This window comes from Haliotis rufescens, unplaced genomic scaffold (assembly GCF_023055435.1).
Source record: "Haliotis rufescens isolate VD_foot unplaced genomic scaffold, xgHalRufe1.0.p SCAF_7, whole genome shotgun sequence".
In the NCBI taxonomy this organism is placed as follows: domain Eukaryota; kingdom Metazoa; phylum Mollusca; class Gastropoda; order Lepetellida; family Haliotidae; genus Haliotis; species Haliotis rufescens.
In genome coordinates, this window is record NW_025964361.1 from 37,527,736 (window position 1) to 37,550,799 (window position 23,064).

General features: G+C 43.0%; 4 protein-coding genes across 4 annotated transcripts; 3 read left to right on the plus strand and 1 right to left on the minus strand.

The window, feature by feature from the left end:
• The first annotated feature begins 2,480 nt into the window (after positions 1-2,480).
• Positions 2,481-2,918, plus strand: LOC125376210. Its single transcript, XM_048388164.1, has one exon. The coding sequence runs from the start codon at positions 2,481-2,483 to the stop codon at positions 2,916-2,918; it is 438 nt and encodes a 145-aa protein (XP_048244121.1).
• LOC124114086 (calmodulin-like protein 11) lies at positions 2,907-6,585 on the plus strand. Its single transcript, XM_046474628.2, has 3 exons — positions 2,907-3,142; positions 3,602-3,696; positions 5,640-6,585. Exons 1-3 carry the CDS (start codon positions 2,996-2,998, stop codon positions 5,836-5,838), a joined length of 441 nt encoding a protein of 146 aa, XP_046330584.1. The 5' UTR covers positions 2,907-2,995; the 3' UTR covers positions 5,839-6,585.
• A 3,919-nt stretch (positions 6,586-10,504) lies between these two features.
• Positions 10,505-12,388, minus strand: LOC125376211 (proline-rich extensin-like protein EPR1). Its single transcript, XM_048388165.1, has one exon. The coding sequence runs from the start codon at positions 12,386-12,388 to the stop codon at positions 10,505-10,507; it is 1,884 nt and encodes a 627-aa protein (XP_048244122.1).
• A 2,409-nt stretch (positions 12,389-14,797) lies between these two features.
• LOC124144212 (calmodulin-like protein 5) lies at positions 14,798-22,382 on the plus strand. Its single transcript, XM_046513506.2, has 3 exons — positions 14,798-15,046; positions 15,352-15,446; positions 22,163-22,382. The coding sequence occupies exons 1-3, from the start codon at positions 14,900-14,902 to the stop codon at positions 22,380-22,382; spliced, it is 462 nt and encodes a 153-aa protein (XP_046369462.2). The 5' UTR covers positions 14,798-14,899.
• The last annotated feature ends 682 nt before the right edge of the window (positions 22,383-23,064 follow it).

Below are 23,064 nucleotides of genomic sequence, written 5' to 3' on the forward strand. Positions count from 1 at the left end.
TGGCCGGGGTTTGGTATTTTCAGATAGGTATCCAAACCGTGCTTAGCAAGTGTTGCTCTCTGTGGTAGAGCGTTCGCCCGGAGAGCGGAAGGTCCGGGGTTCGATCCCCGGCCGCGTCATACCAAAAGACGTTAAAAGATGGTACTTGTTGTTACCCTGTCCGGCGCTCGGCATTAAGGGGCTAAAACAAGGACTGGTCGGCTCGGAGTCAGTATACTGTGTCTGAGTGGGGTATTCATGTTAAAACTGCGGCATGGTATCTCAGTGAGCTAGCACTATAAATCGGCATCAGTCCGGACTAGTACACGCAGCCACTCAAACACATACTCGTACATGCACGTCGCTATATAAGTGCAATAATCTTGGACGCGACGTTAAACCCAATTTCACCTCACCTCACCTTATTATAGTTAGTTAGCCTTCTAGAATTTGTCCCATCCCGAACCATCAAGCCTGTCATTGTATACAAGGAACAGATAACTCCAACGTCAAAACGTTACTAGACTGAAAACAGTCTGCCAACTTAAGCTTAAGGTCCAAACCCGACCTATGATACCCGTATCAAATATATCACCATCGATTAGCTATTTCTTGTTTGTTTCATATTAGCTACCATCAAACATGGGCGTTTACTCTGTATTGCCCGCCAGTGTTTCAATCATTTGTCGACAGTATCGTGGAACATATTTCCAACAATTCCTAATGCCGCCAGTCTTCACATAACAATACGGACACATCTGATTACTTTCATAATGCGTTTAAGAAGATCCGGGGTAGAATAGGTCTTCAGCTTCCCATGCTTGCCTAAAAGGCGACTGTGCCTGTCGTTAGAAGTTCTTACATGATCGGGTGGTCAGGCTCGCTGACTTGGTTGATGTCATCGTATCCCAGCTGTGTAGATCGATGCTCATGATGTCAATCACTGGATTGTCTGGTCCAGGCTAGATTTATTTACAGACCGCCGTCATATAGCTGGAATATTGCAGAGTGCGGCGTTAAACAACAAACAAACAAACATATAGCGTTTAAAGGTTTAAGTCATGCATATCCTTGGGTCCAAAGAGGAATCGAATATTACTTCGTTATTCATACGTACTATAATGCTTCTTTTTAAATACAGTGTTAAAAAAGGACAAGGGCAGAGACAAGCATCCCTAGTTGCATGCTTCAACCAGTTACAAAACATAGTAAATTACACTTTCATTTCTGAGTTCCAATTCTCCTTGAGTTCCGGGGGCGGTCGGGTAGCATAGTGGTTAAAACGTTCGCTCGTCACGTCGAAGACACGGGTTCGATTCCCGACATGGGTAAAATGTGTGAAATCCATTTCTGGTGTCCCCTGACGTGATTATACTGGAATATTGCTAAAAGCGGCGTAAAACCATACTCACTCCATTAGATTGTCTGCAGGTGTCATCATGGTTGTGTTGTAAGCTGTCGGTAGTAGGTACAGTAGGGTTAGCCGCTTGTCCCCTCTTGGTTACAGCCATGTCGGTGACATAAACCTTGTGCAAGTGTAAGTTAGGCACAAATATGCCTAGGTTGTGTCGCATATCACTGTAATGGCTTTCAGTATTTGTCGCACCTGTCACTCGTTAATACTGTATACTATGTAATGCGTGTGTGTGTGAGAGCTGTTTCTATATACTGTATTCAACATAACGTATGTGTATTGAAAACAAGAAACCCTACACCAGTGACAAGATAATGCATTTTACTAATTTTCTGGAAACTAAAAAACGTTAAGGTCGTCTGTGTACAAGTGTACATCTGCTGTGTACAAGTTCACGTCCGCTGTGTACAAGTTCACGTCTGCTGTATACAAGTGCACATCTGTTATGTACAAGTGCTCGTCTGTTGTGTACAAGTGGTCGTCTGCAATGTACAAGTGGACGTCTGCAATGTACAAGTGGACGTCTGCTATGTACAAGTGGAAGTCTGCTTGTACGTCTGCCATGTACATTTGGAAGTCTGCTGTGTACATTTGGACGTATGCTGTACACGTCTGCTATGTACATTTGGACGTCTGCTATGTACGTCTGCTGTGTACAAGTGGACGTCTGCTGTGTACAAGTGGACGTCTGCTGTGCACAAGTGGACGTCTGCTGTGTACGTCTGCTATGTACAAGTGCACGCCTGCTACATGTATGTACAAGTGGACGTCTGGTGTGTACAAGTGCTCGGCTGCTATGTACAAGAGGATGTCTGCTGTGTACAAGTGGACGTCTGCTATCTACAAGTGGACGTCTGCTATGTACAAGTGGACGTCTGCTGTGTACAAGTGCTCGTCTGCTATGTACAAGTGGACGTCTGCTGTGTACAAGTAGACGTCTGCTGTGCACCTCTGCTATGTTCAAGTGGAAGTCTGCTGTGTACAAGTGTACGTCTGCTATGTACAAGTGGACGTCTGCTGTGCACCTCTGCTGTGTACAAGTGGACGTCTGCTGTGTACAAGTAGACGTCTGCTGTGCACCTCTGCTATGTACAAGTGGAAGTCTGCTGTGTACAAGTGTACGTCTGCTATGTACAAGTGGACGTCTGCTATGTACAAGTGGAGGTCTGCTATGTACAAGTGGACGTCTGCTATGTACAAGTGGAAGTCTGCTGTGTACAAGTGGAAGTCTGCTGTGTGCAGGTTCACGTCAGCTGTGTACAAGTGGACGTCTGCTGTGTACAAGTGCACGTCTGCTATGTACAAGTGGAAGTCTGCTGTGTACAAGTGGAAGACTGCTGTGTGCAGGTTCACGTCTGCTGTGTACAAGTGGACGTCTGCTGTGTTCAAGTGCACGTCTGCTGTGTACAAGTGGAAGTCTGCTGTGTGCAGGTGCACGTCTGCTGTGTACACCAAGGCACCAACGCTCAGAAATACCGACTGTGTGTCTACCAACCTGCACAACCAGGAAGTACGATATAAATAGCAGTCTCGCTACGTATCAGACTGTCGTCCTGTATAACAACGGTGCGACATATTTGAAAGTCTGTCCGAGTCCGAGCGATGGCCCTACTATCCCAGAGGGAGAAACAGCTGTACACCGCGTTCTTCCACCAGGTGGACACTGATGGGAATGGATACATCACCCTGGATGAACTGGCAGCCTTGTGCAAAAGACTCAAGTTCGATATGACACGACAACAGATTGTGGTATGTACGCGAACCCATATGTCCGTCTGTGCTGTGATGTAACCAGGGTGTCGTACATATCATTATTGTTACAGAATCAATACTAAATATAATATCGTCATTGTTTCAGATGTAGTAGGGTTATATCGTCATTGTTTCAGGTGAAGTATTGTTATATCGTCATTGTTTCAGACGTAGTGGTGTTATATCGTCACTGTTTCAGATGTAGAAGGGGTTATATCGTCATTGTCATATGTTTTCAGTTACTGCAAGAAAAACAGATATTTTGAAATTAAAACTATGAGCCTAAATAACAAAAAAGATTAAGAAGCCTATGTTTGTGGCAGCCAATTTCTTTCTTGCTTCAAAAGCTTGAAGCTTAAATATTATTTTCTGGGACACGATATCCCAACTCCACAATCCCCGAATTGGGTCAACACAGTATTCATTCAGCTTTGTTGACAATTTTTTTATTCACAGGATATCTTCATGTCCATGGATACCGACCAAAACCTAATCATCACATTAAATGAATTTCTGGCTGCCATGCCAAATATTGAACAGGAGAAACGCTCGTGAGTATCCTTTAATCTAACCCCGAACTAGTAAAGCTGGTGGGATTCACAGGTGTAAGGACATGCATACTGCTTGTACAAATATTAAACGTCAACCCCAGAGAAAAACCAGTCTCGATTATCCTAAGAAACAGATTCTTTTGGCTGTAAAAGACAAACTAGCGAACAAAAGAACTAAATTTTGTGTTATTGAAAATAACAAGTTGTGAACCCACTACTTGGCCCTTCGTCTGATCAATACTTTATAATAACATATTCATTGACAAAACTCATACCTGGTAACAAGAGAAAAACCGACATGCCCTGAAAGAGGGGTGGTGTAACAATTCAAATATCAATATCGGGAGTGACCGCCATTTGCGTCGATACAGGCTAGGCAACATTGAAGACACCAGATGATTAAAAACAGCCTGGGGGATATTGTTCCATTTGTCAACCAATGATTGGCGCAACTGAGCTAGCGTTACCAGCTGCTGCCGATCCTGTCGTAGTCATCGATCTATCTTCACCTGGAGATGTTTTTTAGGAGAGAGGTCTGGAGAAACAGTAGTCCATGGCAGTACAGCAATGTTATGCTGCCTCAAAAATATGTTATAACACGTGCAACATGCGGGCGGCCATTATCTTGCTCAAACGTGACGATACATCTCTGCATTTGGGCAAACGGTAGAGCATGATCTCGAACGATGTGGCCCTGTTAGTGTACGCCATTCAAATTGCCATTAACGATGATGAGGTGTGTACTTCCATGGGTTGTGATGCCACCCTAAACCGTTACACGTTGAGTAACGTAAGCGTCGCTTAAACGTTCTTCTGGACGCCTGTAGACCCTTGCACGACCTTCAAAGCTGTCCAGACAGAACCCGGACTCATCAGTACATTGTACTGCCCCAGTCTTGTCTTCTGAACCTGAGATGATATCTAAACCCATGCTATGCGCGCCTGACGGTGACAAGGAAGCAAAATCCGGCGCTTCGCTGGACGTCGGGGTTGTGCCACCTCAACCGGTTGCGTACAGTTCTGCAACTAATTGATCTAAACTCAGCAATTGTTAGGGCTGTTGATATGGCAATTTGGTGTCGATTCCGTAGATTTACCAACCGAATATGCTTATCTTATTGAAGTGAGCGTTGTCCTGCTGTAGATAACGTCTCCGAAGAGATAATATTGTGTTTCCATGAAATTGGCAACTTTGTTTTCCGCCATTCCTGTTTGCAGCACACCCACGGCGCGTAGATGTTAAGCTTTGCGTAAGCGTATTTACAGTAAAACAAAAGTGTTTTATGGGCACCTGATAGCCAAACAATTATTATGGGATGTTCACATTCAAAAACAGCGTGTAAGAGTATCATGATCCCAACAAACAAGCAAACACCATCATTGTACACCGTGCATTAACATGCACAGTGGAAACTGTAAATCACCACCTTAAATTCGAGGAGATGTCTTCATGAAAATGTATTGAAAGATGAAGTATTTAATTTAAGAATAGGTACATATTTTTTACAATTTTAAGCCAGGTGATATTCGAATACTGGCCATACAAACAAGTAGTGGATATCTATGCACACAAACAGCCAGGCCACAGACTGTAACCTACCAATTCTCATTAGCTGCTTCTTAGAACAAGCTAAGAGTACTTGAGACCATCTCCCCCCACCATCACCCCCCCCCCCCCCCCCCCTCTCTCTCTCTCTCTCTCTCTCAACCACTATGAGTTATCAACTTTGTATGTCGTTATATGTGTGCGTAAATATATGAGCATTTATTATTTTTTTTAAATGAATTAAACCAAATTAACCTTTCAAATTCAAATTCTCCCCTTCAAGCCTAATCTTCTCTACACAACGTATGGTGGAAGTTTGGTTGTCACTTCCCGAGTATAGCAGTACAACGATTTGAAAAAAGGAGATATGGGTGATACTGTGAACTTGACTTTTCAGGCGTGGTGAGATGAGGTGGGCTTTTGATCAGATAGACACGGATGACAGTGGTCTGCTGGACGCTGACGAGCTGAGGGACGTGCTGACCAAATGTGGACGTTCGTTCACGTTGTCGGAAGTGAAGCGTCTCATTGCCCATTTCGACGTTAACGGTGATGGGAAGTTGGACTTTGATGAATTTGTGACTCTGTTTGCCTAGGACTACATATAACGACCTTACGCTACGACGACCGTACGTGCAAAGTTCGCTTTGTGGAAAGAAGACCAGGTGGCGAAGGTACTGACAAAATACGTCGGTAAAAAACATCGATGGCAACGTAACACCATATGCGACAATCAGCAGCTTTAATACAAAGAAAGGAAAAGGAAGTCATGATCAGTATATTCTGATCAATATAATGACAAGGTAGTGCACAGAATAACAACATTTCATTAATGCAACAAATCATAATTATTGTTATATATGTTATAACGATTTTACTGTATTGATATGTGGAAATGCTATTTTTTACGTAAATGTATTCAAAGTACACAAAACGGAAGGTACAACTGCTCTTTCGGAAAATACAATACACCCATGGGCAGTATCCAATCTAATTTAATTCATGATTGTATTAAGTGTTGCCATCGAAGCCATTATTTATCCCAAGACGAAGCTTGCCAAAGAGTGCTTTGTTTAGCGTCTCTAGGGCTTGCTACCCAGAAGCTCAGATGGGAAGTTATAACGCTGCTGCCGTGTGCTGCCGTGTGCTGCCGTGTGCAGAAAGGCCATGAACGTGACACCTATTGGTCTTCCAGCCTTTGGGTATCACTCAGGGACATCCTTCAAGAGATTTTACAAGTATATTGCGTCAGCCCGACTCGCCACTCTGTAGCATAGTGTGTATGTCATTGCATTTAGGTGCATATGATTAAAACAAACCGTCGAAATTTCGAATTGAAATCATGTACGACGTCTGTCTTAACTCCATAGTGTTCAGAACGATTACTTTTCACATGAAGAAATTCAACTTGATCAAATTATAAATTTGAATAAATACATATCACAGATATGTGTTACTGTAGCTCTCGGAACACACATTCAGTGGACACAAATTCTACATTGAATATGACTCCATGTGGCAAGTTTCAGTACATGCCTTGAAACGTCGCTAAGAAGAAAAACATGCAATTTCAAAGTAAATCTTTAGTAAAAGTAATTCTGGAATTATATCATATACCACATCGATGTTTTAGCTTCAAACACATGCTATACATTTGCCCCCTCTCATAGTTTAATGTCCCGATTGAGGTACAGGGACACACAACCTGATACGCGATATCTTCACATACGTATATAAGAGATGTTCGCTATTTATAAAGTGGTGCGAACGTAACGTAACATATATTTTTCAATATCATTTATTTATAGTTTTAGCTCACAGGATATGAATGATAATTATATATTTAAGAAATAAACGACTCTGGTCGTTGTTTATCGTGCAATAAGACACAGCAGGGAGTATAAACCACGAGGGGCGACTCTCTGAGTTACGATCTGAGGATGCCTAAACAGTGGCGTCAGATGACCCCTGATCCAACTTCAGCCGCCTAATTTAAAAGAAAGATGCATGGGTTCTTGAGCCATCCAGCTGTCAGCTTTCTGAAACGATTCGGCTTCATATTTTTACCGCCTCTTTTCGGAAATTTCGATTTATACAAATGAAAACCCAGACAGAGCACAATTAGTTCTTCATTAATTGGCACTCAGAAACGACAGGATGAATGAAATGTGTCAGCAATATAATAGCAGATTTATACTTTCGGAACTTGTATTTTTAGTTCGATTTCGAGATACAGAAATCAGATGTGCTGGTTTCAATGGTTGGCTCACTCGTTTCGAGAATTTACATGTCTCGACGCTGATTGGCAAATCAGAAAGTCTTATGGACGTGAAGTATCGTATCAGTGGAAAAGATTAAAATAAAATTGCGATATCATATAACTGAAATACTGTTGAAACGGCTTCGAAACGAACTCACTCACAAAAGATCATTATGATAGAATTACACATTTGACTTGAAAAAAATCCAGATAGGAATGAACGGTGCAATTAAGATTTAAAAATTCAAATAATTGAATATATATCAGCGAGTATTCTGATCATTAAAGAACAGTACAATACATATCGCACGTGCATTGAAGTACTTGTACATGTGCGGGAGTAATGACTCGTCAATATGGACATTAGGTAAACCGGTTTAACGAGTGCCAGTGTTCTTAAGAAAAGATTTCAATATTGTGTGCACGTCGATTTTAAGGTGTATATCTCAATAAACGCAAAATAAATTAGTAAATAATATTTAAGTCAATTCTGAAAAATAAATTAGTCAGCAATAACTTCACATATATCTTATTTCATCACATATTTTTTGGTTTGTTGTTTAACGCCGCACTCAGCAATATTGCAGCTATATGACGGGTGTCTGTAAATAATCGAGTCTGGACCACACAATCCAGTGTTTGACATCATGAGCATTGATCCACGCAATTGGGACACGATGACATGCATCAAACAAGTCAGCGAGCCTGACCACCCGATCCAGTTAGTCGCCTCTTACGACAAGCATGGGTTGCTGAAGACCAATTCTAACCCGGAATCTTCACGGGACGACGAAGCACGGAGGCAACGTTCAGCGCAATAATGCAACCTCAAGCCTCCCTCCCCTATTCCCCCAAGTATCAGCCAATCAGGAAACAGTATACTGCTAGCGGCCGTGGCCTATGTATTTTTCGCTTTAAGGAACATAAACGCATAACAATATTGCTTGGTTAGCCAATCATATTCGGTAGAATCACTTACAACTTATTTGTGTGTCGTTGAAAAAGCATCTGAACATTTATGATGGACGAGTCAGATTCAATACAACTGAAAAAAACATTTGGTTGTGTAAACATCACATTTAACTCAATGTATTTACTTTTTCCATGTTTACGATCACTGCTGACAAATGTCAAACTAAAAGGGACGTAAAATGTTCACACGCGAAAACCTTTCCTCAGAATATAAGTTGTTACCAAGTTTCTGTTCTCCATTTACACCAGCTGCTTGAGAGATTATGTCAGTGGCCTGACAATAAGAAGGTTCGGATTTCGTATAGTCTACCTATACTAATGTACATTGTGCAAGAAGCACCAACAATTATTTGAAGAAAAGTGAGTGAGTGAGTATGGTTTTACGCCGCTTTTAGCAATATTCCAGCAATATCACGGCGGGGGACTCCAGAAATGGGCTTCACACATTGGACCCATGTCGGGAATCGAACCCGGGTCTTCGGCGTGACGAGGGAACGCTTTAACCACAAGGCTACCCGACCGCCCCTTAGAAGAAAAGAGTCGTATCAGTTTGAAATAAAAGAAACAATGACAAAAAAGCTCACACATGGTGTAAATCACACCATATACCGTGAAGGAAAGGTTGACAACTAACCTTAAAGGAGTAATATTTGATTTCAGCTTTCCCAGCGAACCGTTTCCGAGTATCGTGACGGCTTGCAGGCGGCGTTAACATATCCAGAGTTATCCCCCTTCAATTACAATCAGCTCTACTCGGATCAGCTCGCTGAATTGCATTTTACAGTGCAACTAAAACGGACATAAATACATGTTGTTCCCAAATACTCTGTTCTCTTCAGTGGTTTCTTGTGATAAAAATTGGAACAAGTTTACCGGAGCTATAGCAAGATGTTTTTGTTGTAGACTGAAATCTTAAATCTTCAGTTTTCCCAAACCAATGATGCCAGACTTGAATGTGCCAGCGAAAATGTCATTTTGGGGCGTTTCCATGGTAACCATACTATCTGGGGGGAAAGCACTACTACTACATATTAATGGATCAATCTTCCCTAGCTCTGTTCCTTTGATCCACGTTAAAATCAAGGCCAACGGTCAAGGTGACAGTATTCGAATTTGTAGCTATTGTTGCTTGATATTCAATATTTTATCTAGCATCTTTCTTAACTTCCGAGTGTATTACTGAACCATGTATTTTGTATCGTAAGAAACCTCATAGAATCTACTTTCTGAAAAAAATCATTTCAGGACTGTAAATGTTAGGACACATTTACAGTTGGCGTTTCCATGGTAAGCATGCCATGTCAATTGTATCACAGAATGTATAGATAATACTAGTATCTAACTAAATACTGCTTTTCAAGGAGGTTTACGAGTGTTCATATTATCCTGCACCCTGTGTCATTAATACATGTGAATACACATCTTCAAGGTTAAAGATCAATGTTCTATTTCATCGATTTGTAGTTTATCTGGAAAACAATTAAATATTTTCTAACTATTTTTGGCATATTAACACAAATTTAAGACACAAATCTGAGTAGTATATTACATGTACCTGAGTAGTATATAACATGTACCAGGTAAGATGCGACTAACGGGATCGGGTGGTCAGGCTCGCTGAATTGGTTGATGCATGTCATTGATCCCATTTGCGTGGATCGATGCTCATGATACCAATCACTGGATTGTCTGGTCAAGACTCGATTACTTACAGACCGCCGTATATAGCTGGAATATTGCTGAGTGCGGCGTTAAACAACAAACAAACAATCATGATTTGGGGTAGGTATGTACTGATATTGATTGTAAAGTTACACAATACATCGCGCTCTTTGATGAACTTGATCACATCATGTCATTGTTAAATGAGACTTGAGTGCAGGTATCCCGTACTGTATGAAGATAGTGTATTTCTCCTACACCTTACCGTACAACGACAACATTAGCTTTGCATGTCGTGGGGTTGCCAGAATAGTGATGAGGCATATGGATCTATTTTAACTGAGTAAATATATGACATTAATGTTTAGTCAGTTGGAAGTACTGGAAGTACTATGATTATGTCGCGATGCAGCGGGGAACCTAGTTTGCAGGGTGGGTGGGGTGTTGGAGGGGGTATGGGTGGGGTGTTGGAGGGGGTATGGGTGGGGTGTTGGAGGGGGTATGGGTGGGGTGATGGAGGGGGTATGGGTGGGGTGTTGGAGGGGGTATGGGTGGGGAGGGGTATGGGTGGGGTGTTGGAGGGGGTATGGGTGGGGTGTTGGAGGGGGTATGGGTGGGGTGTTGGAGGGGTATGGGTGGGGTGTTGGAGGGGGTATGGGTGGGGTGTTGGAGGGGGTATGGGTGGGGTGTTTGAGGGGGTATGGGTGGGGTGTTGGAGGGGGTATGGGTGGGGTGTTGGAGGGGGTATGGGTGGGGTGTTGGAGGGGGTATGGGTGGGGTGTTGGAGGGGTATGGGTGGGGTGTTGGAGGGGGTATGGGTGGGGTGTTGGAGGGGGTATGGGTGGGGTGTTGGAGGGGGTATGGGTGGGGTGTTGGAGGGGTATGGGTGGGGTGTTGGAGGGGGTATGGGTGGGGTGTTGGAGGGGGTATGGGTGGGGTGTTGGAGAGGGTATGGGTGGGGTGTGGGAGGGGGTATGGGTGGGGTGTTGGAGGGGGTATGGGTGGGGTGTGGGAGAGGGTATGGGTGGGGTGTTGGAGGGGGTATGGGTGGGGTGTTGGAGGGGGTATGGGTGGGGTGTTGGAGGGGGTATGGATAGGGTGTTGGAGAGGGTATGGGTGGGGTGTTGGAGGGGGTATAGGTGGGGTGTTGGAGGGGGTATGGGTGGGCTGTTGGAGGGGGTATGGGTGGGGTGCTGGAGGGGGTATGGGTGGGGTGTTGGAGGGGGTATGGGTAGGGTGTTGGAGGGGGTATGGGTGGGGTGTTGGAGGGGGTTTGGGTGGGGTGTTGGAGGGGGTATGGGTGGGGTGTTGGAGGGGGTATGGGTGGGGTGTTGGAGAGGGTATGGGTGGGGTGTTGGAGGGGGTATAGGTGGGGTGTTGGAGGGGGTATGGGTGGGGTGTTGGAGGGGGTATGGGTGGGGTGTTGGAGGGGGTATTGGTGGCGTGTGGGGTGTTGGAGGGGGTATGGGTGGGGTGTTGGAGGGGGTTTGGTTGGGGTGTTGGAGAGGGTATGGGTGGGGTGTTGGAGGGGGTATGGGTGGGGTGTTGGAGGGGGTATGGGTGGGGTGTTGGAGGGGGTATGGGTGGGGTGTTGGAGAGGGTATGGGTGGGGTGTTGGAGGGGGTATGGGTGGGGTGTTGGAGGGGGTATGGGTGGGCTGTTGGAGAGGGTATGGGTGGGCTGTTGGAGGGGGTATGGGTGGGGTGTTGGAGAGGGTATGGGTGGGCTGTTGGAGGGGGTATGGGTGGGGTGTTGGAGGGGGTATGGGTGGGGTGTTGGAGAGGGTATGGGTGGGGTGTTGGAGAGGGTATGGGTGGGGTGTTGGAGGGGGTATGGGTGGGGTGTTGGAGGGGGGATGGGTGGGGTGTTGGAGGGGGTATGGGTGGGGTGTTGGAGAGGGTATGGGTGGGGTGTTGGAGGGGGTATGGGTGGGGTGTTGGAGAGGGTAGGGGTGGGGTGTTGGAGGGGGTATGGGTGGGGTGTTGGAGGGGGTATGGGTGGGGTGTTGGAGGGGGTATGGGTAGGGTGTTGGAGGGGGTATGGGTGGGGTGTTGGAGAGGGTATGGGTGGGGTGTTGGAGGGGGTATGGGTGGTGTGTTGGAGGGGGTATGGCGGTTGCGGGCGGAGAAGATGGTCGAGGTATTGTTGTAACTGGCTTTGAGGTTTGACAGACAAGACAGAATGGACAACTGGTGGCGACCGAGCTTCGACTCTATCTCAAGACCGCATGCCCGCACTACGCACTTAACCATGCGGTTGCGTTATCAAGGCGTTCAAGTCTGGCTTGCCTGTCACGTGCTCTGAGATGATTTTGGATCACATGTTTTTGTTGTGATCGAATGAGTCATGACCGGTCAGCGACTGGGGCCTATCATCAAACGATTCCCTTATCTCTTGAGGGGGCGCTGGGTTAGCCTAGTGGTTAAAGCGTTCGCTCGTCACGCCGAAGACCCGGGTTCGATTCCCGACATAGGTACAATGTGTGAAGACCTTTTCTGGTGTCCTCCGCCGTGATATTGCTGGAATATTGCTAAAAGCGGCGTACCAAGCGTACCAAGCTGATGTTTCTACACGTGGTCTTAGAAACACATCGTCCATATTTGTAGTAATATTGTTATAAGAACCATGCTTAATATAAACAGAAAAGGATACACTTGTATAAGTATAAATTGGATTAAAAAATGACAACCCTTACTTGGCTGAAAACATTTTAAGACCCCGTGGGTACCCTGGGTAGACTGTGTCCCCAGCACCTCTTTGCTGGTCGCAAAAGGCAACAGAATTGGACTACCCGTGAAGATCCGGGTATCTTCAGCAACCCATGCTTGTCGTAAGAGGCGACTGAGGCTCGCTGACTTGGTCGACGCAGGTCATCGTATTCTAGTTGAATAGATGGATGCTCATATTTACACACCGCCATCATTATAGTTAGAATATTGTTGAGTGCGGCGTTAAACAAAAAACAAACAAAGAAAACCTGTTGTGAGATTTATTGATATGATGCGTGTAATATCGCCTATGATACCCGCATCAAATACATCGCCATCAAGTAACCATTTCTTATTTGGTTCATTTTTAGCCACCGCCAAAGATGGATGTATACTTTCTTTTGACCGGCAGTTTATATACATACATGTGTTGCTAGGTGTTCAACACATTCATCAACATATCTGTCAACAGTAGACGTATCGTTTAATATAAATGCGTTTTCGAAGTTGAATTTAAAGGGGATTATGCTCTACTGTACATTTCTGCCCAGTTCAAAACATGTTAAATAATATTATGTTAGAAAATGAAACCTTTTAGTATATCAGTAGAGCATGATTATTTGGGTTAACCATTAAGTCGTACTGCCCTCAATAGCAAACCACTACTGCATAAATAGCAACTGACCAAAATAACCAGGGCTTTACAATAAACTGGTGTACAAACCTGTGATGTGTGTCTCAATGAACTCGTGTTTTTTGTCACAATGAACCTGTGCTGCGTGTCACAATGAACCTTTGCTTCGTGTCACAATGAACCTGTGCTGTGTGTCACAATGAACCTGTGCTGCGTGTCACAATGAACCTTTGCTTCGTGTCACAATAAACCTGTGCTGTGTGTCACAATGAACCTGTGCTGTGTGTCACAATGAACCTGTGCTGTGTGTCACAATGAACCTGTGCTGGATGTCACAATGAACCTGTGCTGTGTGTCACAATGAACCTGTGCTGTGTGTCACAATGAACCTGTGCTGTGTGTCGCAATGAACCTGTGCTGTGTCTCAATGAATTCGTATTTTTGTCACAATAAACCCACGCTGTGTGTCACAATGAACCTGTGCTGTGTGTCGCAATGAACCTGTGCTGTGTGTCACAATGAACCTGTGCTGTATGTCACAATGAACCTGTGCTGTGTGTCACAATGAACCCGTGCTGTGTGTCACAATGAACCTGTGCTGCATGTCACAATGAACCTGTGCTGTGTGTCACATTGAATCTCTGCTGGATGTCACAATGAACCTGTGCTGTGTGTCACAATGAACCTGTGCTGCGTGTCACAATGAACCTGTGATGCGTGTTACAATGAACCTGTGCTGTGTGTCCCAATGAACCTCTGCTGTGTGTCCCAATGAACCTGTGCCGTGTGTCACAATGAACCTGTGCTGTGTGTCACAATGAACCTGTGTTGTGTGTCACAATGAACCTGTGCTGTGTGACACAATGAACCTGTGCTGTGTGAACAATGAACGCAATTGGGATCGATGACATGCATCAACCAAGTCAGCCAGCCTGACCACCCGATCTCGTTAGTCACCTTTTACGACAAGCATAGTCACCTTTTACGGCAAGCATGAGTTGCTGAAGACCTATGCTACTTCGGATCCTTACGGGTCCTAAATGGCGAAAGAAAACAGTTGTAGTAGCGGACATGGAAAAGCCATTTACATATTTTACATTCATCACCAGAAGGATTAAACTAACCAGTGTAATATATGCAATTCACGTTTTACAAACTCAGAAGGCGTTCGGCAAATCATGGGGAGATGATAGAAAAATATTTTCCTTTCAAGCCTGCACGGCCGCAACATTGTATGTGGACGTCCAGAGTGGCCATTGATTATATTTGTTTGAGGAAGTTCAAATATTGTCTTTTGTTGCTATGAGTGCGAAAGTACAGTGGTCGTTTCGAGGCAGACTTGATAATTTTGCATACCAAGACGCACTGGTGTCAAATGCACGATTAAAGTTTGAGACAGTTACAGTGGTGATTGGACAAGTATGAGTCATTTAACACCGAGTGAGCGAGAGAGTTATACAAAGTTCTTTCTTGGTGTCGATGCTAATGGGGACGGCTACCTCAACAAAATAGAATTCAAATGTCTCTGTGAAAAGCTTGGATTTCGACTTAAACCCTCAAAGCTAATAGTGAGTATTTAACGGGTATTTCTTTCGCATTACCTTGTTATATGTGCATCACAGTAAAGTTTAAGCACAGCAATAAAGCAATAGATATATATATAATTAAATACATCTCATGTACAATATCATTCCTTTTGTGTTGTAAATTACGTTGGGAAACTGTTTTCACTCGTATATGACGATCGTTTCTCAGTTTCCTTCGAGTTCGAATGGTGAATACAGTGGCATAAAACACCATTCAGCTACCGTATATGCGAGTTAGCAGTTTGTGCAAAAATATAACATCAGAACTATCTACCGTTATGTTGTAGGAGATGTTTCACGGTGTGGATACAGACAATAACGATAAAATAACGCTGGATGAATTTCTCGCAACCATGCCTGGGATATCACCGGTCGATAGAGAGTAAGTTTGCGTACACCTGACCTCACACAGCTTGTCTCAGATATGAAAATATTTTACAAAAAAATCGGGAAATTAGATAAAAGGAGGAAAGTGAACTAGACTTGCCAACTATTATAGACTGTATCAGGGCCTGTTTGACAGACTACTGATTTAACTTTGGCACAAAGCCTGCTTACTGTTAGGATATATAACAACTCACTGGATATTTCCCTCTCAAAAGTAAAGTCGACCAATATATATACATGTATATTACTTTTGAGAGGGAAAATCTAGTGAGTTGTTCCCCATAGATGTAGCTGGGCTACGCGGATAAATGCAGTGGCCGAACGATCGCATCCAAAAGTGGGATCTGTGACAATCGATACTTGGAGAAAAGGTACAGATAATCGTCTTTAGGATTGCGAGAATATGTGGGAAATACCAAACTTTCCCCGCCTGTTCATAAAATAGACTTGTCCGACACTGCCGAGGTCGGATTCTATTCAAGGCGTCATCATTATTAAATACGGGTAAATATTTTTAAAGCTTGCACATTTTATGAACGTCCTTGAAGAGGCAGTACATAATGGTGATATATGCGTCCCTCATGGTTTATTCTCACTGCAGTGTTTTATTTTACGATAAACAACTCCCATTCGTCGTTTATTTCTTCAAAATAGTCGAATTCCGGGTTGTCTCGAACTCACCTTCCGGTCCATGCCAATTACTTCTATATTTGTCGTCATTTATGCTGGGATCTGACGAACAGGATGTGTCCAATTCCCGGTTATCTCGAACTCATTTGGGAGTCCCATGTAACAAAATGTAGCATTAAAGTTGAATACTTACACACATCGGCAGCAAGTTACAGGAGTGTTGCCACGTGACTGTCGTTGACACGCGCAAATTGAGAAATGAGTAAAACGATTATTGACGTTGGAACGTTGTATGAAACCGAAGATGACTAGATTACATGTAATAATCTCTCATAACAGAATGTTTGTTTTGCGGAAATTCACTTTGTTGCTTGTCTCGAACCCCGGATATCTCGAACGTTTTCCAGGTCCCCACGAATTCGACACAACAAGGTCCGACTGTATACATATATCATGTTCATTTGCTTATGATGTTGGTCCCTCGTAAGAACTGGTCTCCAGAGGTGACTGAATAGATCGGGTGATCCTGATGACGTTTATCATTGCTCATAATATCAATCACTGGATCGATTATATACAGACCGCCGTCATATAGCTGGAATATTGCTGAGTGAGGAGTTAAACATCTAACAAACACAGCATGGTATTCGATTACCTCTTATTTCTGAGTTTTGCTGTAATAATGCTCTTAAAATAAAAAGAAACAGGAAGGTGGTTACAATAATTTCAAAAGCAAATATCATTTTGAAATGTGATGGTACTGTGCTTGATAAAGGTGTTGAATCTACACTGTGCTTGATAAAGGTGTTGAAACTACACTGTGCTTGATAAAGGTGTTGAATCTACACTGTGCTTGATAAAGGTGTTGAATCTACACTGTGCTTGATCAAGGTGTTGAATCTACACTGTGCTTGATCAAGGTGTTGAATCTACACTGTGCTTGATAAAGGTGTTGAATCTACACTGTGCTTGATAAAGGGGTTTAAACTACACTGTGCTTGATAAAGGTGTTGAATCTACACTGTGCTTGATCAAGGTGTTGAAACTACACTGTGCTTGATAAAGGTGTTGAAACTGCACTGTGTTTGATAAAGGTGTTGAATCTTCACTGTTATTGATAAAGGTGTTGACTCTACACTGTGATTGATAAAGGTGTTGAATCTACACTGTGCTTGATAAAGGTGTTGAATCTAAACTGTGCTTGATCAAGGTGTTGAAACTACACTGTGCTTGATAAAGGTGTTGAATCTACACTGTTATTGATAAAGGTGTTGACTCTACACTGTGCTTGATAAAGGTGTTGAATCTACACTGTGCTTGATAAAGGGGTTGAAACTGCACTGTGTTTGATAAAGGTGTTGAATCTACACTGTGTATTGATAAAGGTGTTGAATCTACAATGTGCTTGATAAAGGTGTTGAAACTGCACTGTGTTTAAACGGTGTTGAATCTACACTGTTATTGATAAAGGTGTTGAATCTACACTGTGCTTGATAAAGGTGTTGAATCTACACTGTGTTTGATAAAGGTGTTGAAACTGCACTGTGTTTGATAAAGGTGTTGAAACTACACTGTGCTTGATAAAGGTGTTGAAACTACACTGTGCTTGATAAAGGTGTTGAATCTACACTGTGCTTGATAAAGGTGTTGACTCTACACTGTGTTTGATAAAGGTGTTGATTCTACACTGTGTTTGATAAAGGTGTTGAATCTACACTGTGCTTGATAAAGGGGTTGAAACTACACTGTGCTTGATAAAGGGGTTGAAACTACACTGTGCTTGATAAAGGTGTTGAATCTACACTGTGCTTGATCAAGGTGTTGAAACTACACTGTGCTTGATAAAGGTGTTGAAACTACACTGTGCTTGATCAAGGTGTTGAATCTACACTGTGCTTGATAAAGGTGTTGAATCTACACTGTGCTTGATAAAGGTGTTGAATCTACACTGTGCTTGATAAAGGTGTTGAATCTACACTGTTATTGATAAAGGTGTTGACTCTACACTGTGTTTGATAAAGGTGTTGATTCTACACTGTGCTTGATAAAGGTGTTGAATCTACACTGTTATTGATAAAGGTGTTGAATCTACACTGTGCTTGATAAAGGGGTTGAAACTGCACTGTGTTTGATAAAGGTGTTGAATCTACACTGTTATTGATAAAGGGTGTTGACTCTACACTGTGTTTGATAAAGGTGTTGAATCTACACTCTGCTTGATAAAGGTGTTGAATCTACACTGTGCTTGATAAAGGGGTTGAAACTGCACTGTGTTTGATAAAGGGGTTGAATCTACACTGTTATTGATAAAGGTGTTGACTCTACACTGTGTTTGATAAAGGTGTTGAATCTACACTGTGCTTGATAAAGGTGTTGAATCTACACTGTGCTTGATAAAGGTGTTGAAACTGCACTGTGTTTGATAAAGGTGTTGAATCTACACTGTTATTGATAAAGGGTGTTGACTCTACACTGTGTTTGATAAAGGTGTTGAATCTACACTGTGCTTGATAAAGGGGTTGAAACTGCACTGTGTTTGATAAAGGTGTTGAATCTACACTGTGCTTGATAAAGGGGTTGAAACTGAACTGTGCTTGATAAAAGTGTTGAATCTACACTGTTATTGATAAAGGTGTTGATTCTACACTGTTATTGATAAAGGTGTTGAAACTACACTGTGCTTGATAAAGGGGTTGAAACTGCACTGTGTTTGATAAAGGTGTTGAAACTACACTGTGCTTGATAAAGGTGTTGAAACTACACTGTGCTTGATAAAAGTGTTGAATCTACACTGTTATTGATAAAGGTGTTGATTCTACACTGTGCTTGATAAAGGTGTTGATTCTACACTGTGCTTGATAAAGGGGTTGAAACTGCACTGTGTTTGATAAAGGTGTTGAAACTACACTGTGTTTGATAAAGGTGTTGAAACTACACTGTGCTTGATAAAGGTGTTGAAACTACACTGTGTTTGATAAAGGGGTTGAAACTACACTGTGTTTGATAAAGGTGTTGATTCTACACTGTGCTTGATCAAGGTGTTGAAACTACACTGTGTTTGATAAAGGTGTTGAAACTACACTGTGTTTGATAAAGGTGTTGATTCTACACTGTGCTTGATAAAGGTGTTGATTCTACACTGTGCTTGATAAAGGTGTTGAATCTACACTGTGCTTGATAAAGGTGTTGAATCTACACTGTGTTTGATAAAGGTGTTGATTCTACACTGTGTTTGATAAAGGTGTTGACTCTACACTGTGCTTGATAAAGGTGTTGAATCTACACTGTGCTTGATAAAGGTGTTGAATCTACACTGTGTTTGATAAAGGTGTTGATTCTACACTGTGTTCGATAAAGGTGTTGACTCTACACTGTGCTTGATAAAGGTGTTGAATCTACACTGTGCTTGATAAAGGGGTTGAAACTGCACTGTGTTTGATAAAGGTGTTGAATCTACACTGTGCTTGATAAAGGGGTTGAAACTGAACTGTGCTTGATAAAAGTGTTGAATCTACACTGTTATTGATAAAGGTGTTGATTCTACACTGTTATTGATAAAGGTGTTGAAACTACACTGTGCTTGATAAAGGGGTTGAAACTGCACTGTGTTTGATAAAGGTGTTGAAACTACACTGTGCTTGATAAAGGTGTTGAAACTACACTGTGCTTGATAAAAGTGTTGAATCTACACTGTTATTGATAAAGGTGTTGATTCTACACTGTGCTTGATAAAGGTGTTGATTCTACACTGTGCTTGATAAAGGGGTTGAAACTGCACTGTGTTTGATAAAGGTGTTGAAACTACACTGTGTTTGATAAAGGTGTTGAAACTACACTGTGCTTGATAAAGGTGTTGAAACTACACTGTGTTTGATAAAGGGGTTGAAACTACACTGTGTTTGATAAAGGTGTTGATTCTACACTGTGCTTGATCAAGGTGTTGAAACTACACTGTGTTTGATAAAGGTGTTGAAACTACACTGTGTTTGATAAAGGTGTTGATTCTACACTGTGCTTGATAAAGGTGTTGATTCTACACTGTGCTTGATAAAGGTGTTGAATCTACACTGTGCTTGATAAAGGTGTTGAATCTACACTGTGTTTGATAAAGGTGTTGATTCTACACTGTGTTTGATAAAGGTGTTGACTCTACACTGTGCTTGATAAAGGTGTTGAATCTACACTGTGCTTGATAAAGGTGTTGAATCTACACTGTGTTTGATAAAGGTGTTGATTCTACACTGTGTTCGATAAAGGTGTTGACTCTACACTGTGCTTGATAAAGGTGTTGAATCTACACTGTGCTTGATAAAGGTGTTGATTCTACACTGTGCTTGATAAAGGTGTTGAATCTACACTGTGCTTGATAAAGGTGTTGAATCTACACTGTGCTTGATAAAGGTGTTGAATCTACACTGTGCTTGATAAAGGTGTTGAATCTACACTGTGTTTGATAAAGGTGTTGAAACTACACTGTGCTTGATAAAGGTGTTGAAACTACACTGTGCTTGATAAAGGTGTTGAAACTACACTGTGCTTGGTAGAATTTACACCCAGACGTCGCCTCAACTGTCATAAGGAAGATGTTCATCCACGAGAACCTCTTCGAGTATATTAAGCTTTCAATAAATCGGATTTCTTACATGAATACCTTTCAATGCTTCAACGCTACTTGTTATGTCGTCATAGAGTCAATGAAACTTTAGTTAACCAACGAGATCGGTATTCTGACAGTTAGTTCTCGACAAAGTGGTGTGCCTTTGAGTACAGTACATGTCTATAATAGATTCACTTGCTTTAGATTTAAACAGTACACGTCACGCTCAAGTTTGTTTCCCTTTATGTCGAGCAATATCCAAGTGGTTCCTGCTTCTGATGTCCACAAGTTGTTTGATCAGGGTTACAATATTCAAGGCCTCGGTCAACTTTCAAAAGGGGCGGTCGGGTAGCCTAGTGGTTAAAGCGTTCGCTCCCCACGCCGAAGACCCGGGTTCGATTCCCGACATGGGTAAAATGTGTAAAGCCCATCTCTGGTGTCCCCCGCCGTGATGTTGCTGGAATATTGCTAAAAGCGGCGTAAAACCATACACACTAACTCACTCAACCTTCAAAACGATTTATGGTAGACATGACGAGGCCATTTCCAAATCTGACGCATCAGGGATACAAATGATGTCCGTAGCTCTCACACCAAACTGCAGCACATTGAACACAGGACTTCTGTTCATTCTCTAGCTGAGGGACGCAACATTTCCCAGGGGTTCACATACGATGGTAAATTGTGTTCCTGGGGATGCTGGTGGCCAGGTCGACTACGTTGCCGCTAGTCGCTGTGCGAGTTGCGTCTCTGAGGCGTGCCAAAAACCTATGATCATGGGTTCGAATCCTGTTTCGCCCTGATTCGACTTCTAGGTGTGTCAGCACCATATCCGCACTCCTGGGTTTCACCAAAGCGGTGAACGTCTGAGAACAGCCTAATTTGGGGGTTTCCTTCCACATCACTGTTCAAGCGGTGTTCATAAGGTCTTATGGTAGACATGTGGAGGACATTTCCAAAATTGACTCATCAGTGACAAAAATGACAAATATTTTGACTTGTACCATATGTTCCCGGGTTTTTTCAGGTGGACAATTGACTTGCCTTTGCATGCGTTTGTGGTGGGTGCCACCGTTGGGGCAGGATAGACTCGCCTTTTCGCGAGCACCTGGTATATCATTACTTTTTGATTACGATTCATAAACACTTGCTCACAATCGAGTCTGCTTTATGCAGAGATTTCCATTGGATATGGATAGGGAAAGGGTTTTGTCGCTTTAGAAACCCAAACTCAATGATCACTCACATGTGTGACTTGCCTTTGCATGTGTTTGTGACGGGTGCCACCGGTGGGGCTGTATACGCTCACCTTTTCGCGAACACCTGGCATCATTGCTGTTTGAGAGTGAGTCATAAACACATGCTCATGATATAGTCGGAATTGTCCAATCGACTCTGCTTTATGCAGAGATTTCTATTGAATTATGGAAAGGGTTTTGTCGCTTTATTTAAATATTCAGATGAGTTGTCCTTTACTTTTTCAGGTGTGCCAACATACGACAGATGTTCGTGGCAGCGGACATCAACCAAGATGGCGTTTTGAGCAGCCAGGAGCTACGCGGAGCTCTGTGCTCAGTAGGTTCGGCACTACAGCAAAGTGACATAGATGCCTTGCTAGCTCGTCTGGACAAGGACAGAGACGGGAAACTCAACTACGAACAGTTTCTTGAACATTTGGCAAACAGAGGAAATGATGCGTGTTAAAAATTCATCAATAAATATAATGTTCTGATTTTAAGGCGTTTAGACTATCATAACTCACAAAGTGGTTGCCAAACAAGTTTTATTCGAAACAGCAGTCAAATTCAAAGTGTCAGCGCCAGAGAATGATCAGTCTCGATTATCCTCCGAAACAGATTCTATGGGGCGTAATAGGAGAGTGAGTGAGTGAGTTGGGTTTTTAACAGTATTCCAGTTATATCACGGCGTGTCAGCTTAATGTGGGAGGAAAGCCCGAAGTGATTCAGGTCTCAGACGTTTACCAATTCGGTGAAACCCACGAGCACGGGTATGGTGCTGACAAACCTAGAAACATAATCGGGGCGAACCGGGATTCGAACCCACAACCATAGGTTTCTGGCGTGCCCAAGGGACGCAACTCAGCACAGCGAATCGCGGCGCCTGAGACGAGTGGACCACCCGTGCCCCCGCGTAATAGGAGAAATAGTGCTAAAAATTACATGTGTGGATCACTGAAAAAATAAGTGATGACACCAGGTGTTCGCGAAAAGGGTAAGCCTGTCCTACTTTACCTGTAGCACCTGCCACTCACACATTGTCATAAAAAAGTAAATGTCGCCAGCAATTGCACGGCGGGGTACAGCAGAAATCACACATCAGGGCTTCACACATTGTACCCATGTGGCGTGACGAGCGAACGCTTTAA

What these genes read in the sequence shown, in the direction of transcription:
- LOC125376210 (XM_048388164.1), top strand. Translation starts at nt 2,481, where the DNA reads ATGTACAAGTGGAAGTCTGCTGTGTACAAGTGTACGTCTGCTATGTAC.
- LOC124114086 (XM_046474628.2), top strand. Translation starts at nt 2,996, where the DNA reads ATGGCCCTACTATCCCAGAGGGAGAAACAGCTGTACACCGCGTTCTTC. An exon ending in TGACACGACAACAGATTGTG is followed by an intron (nt 3,143 to 3,601) that starts GTATGTACGCGA and finishes TTTTATTCACAG; the next exon opens with GATATCTTCATGTCCATGGA. An exon ending in ATTGAACAGGAGAAACGCTC is followed by an intron (nt 3,697 to 5,639) that starts GTGAGTATCCTT and finishes TTGACTTTTCAG; the next exon opens with GCGTGGTGAGATGAGGTGGG.
- LOC125376211 (XM_048388165.1), bottom strand. Translation starts at nt 12,388, where the DNA reads ATGGTTAAGTGCGTAGTGCGGGCATGCGGTCTTGAGATAGAGTCGAAG.
- LOC124144212 (XM_046513506.2), top strand. Translation starts at nt 14,900, where the DNA reads ATGAGTCATTTAACACCGAGTGAGCGAGAGAGTTATACAAAGTTCTTT. An exon ending in TTAAACCCTCAAAGCTAATA is followed by an intron (nt 15,047 to 15,351) that starts GTGAGTATTTAA and finishes GTTATGTTGTAG; the next exon opens with GAGATGTTTCACGGTGTGGA. An exon ending in ATATCACCGGTCGATAGAGA is followed by an intron (nt 15,447 to 22,162) that starts GTAAGTTTGCGT and finishes TTACTTTTTCAG; the next exon opens with GTGTGCCAACATACGACAGA.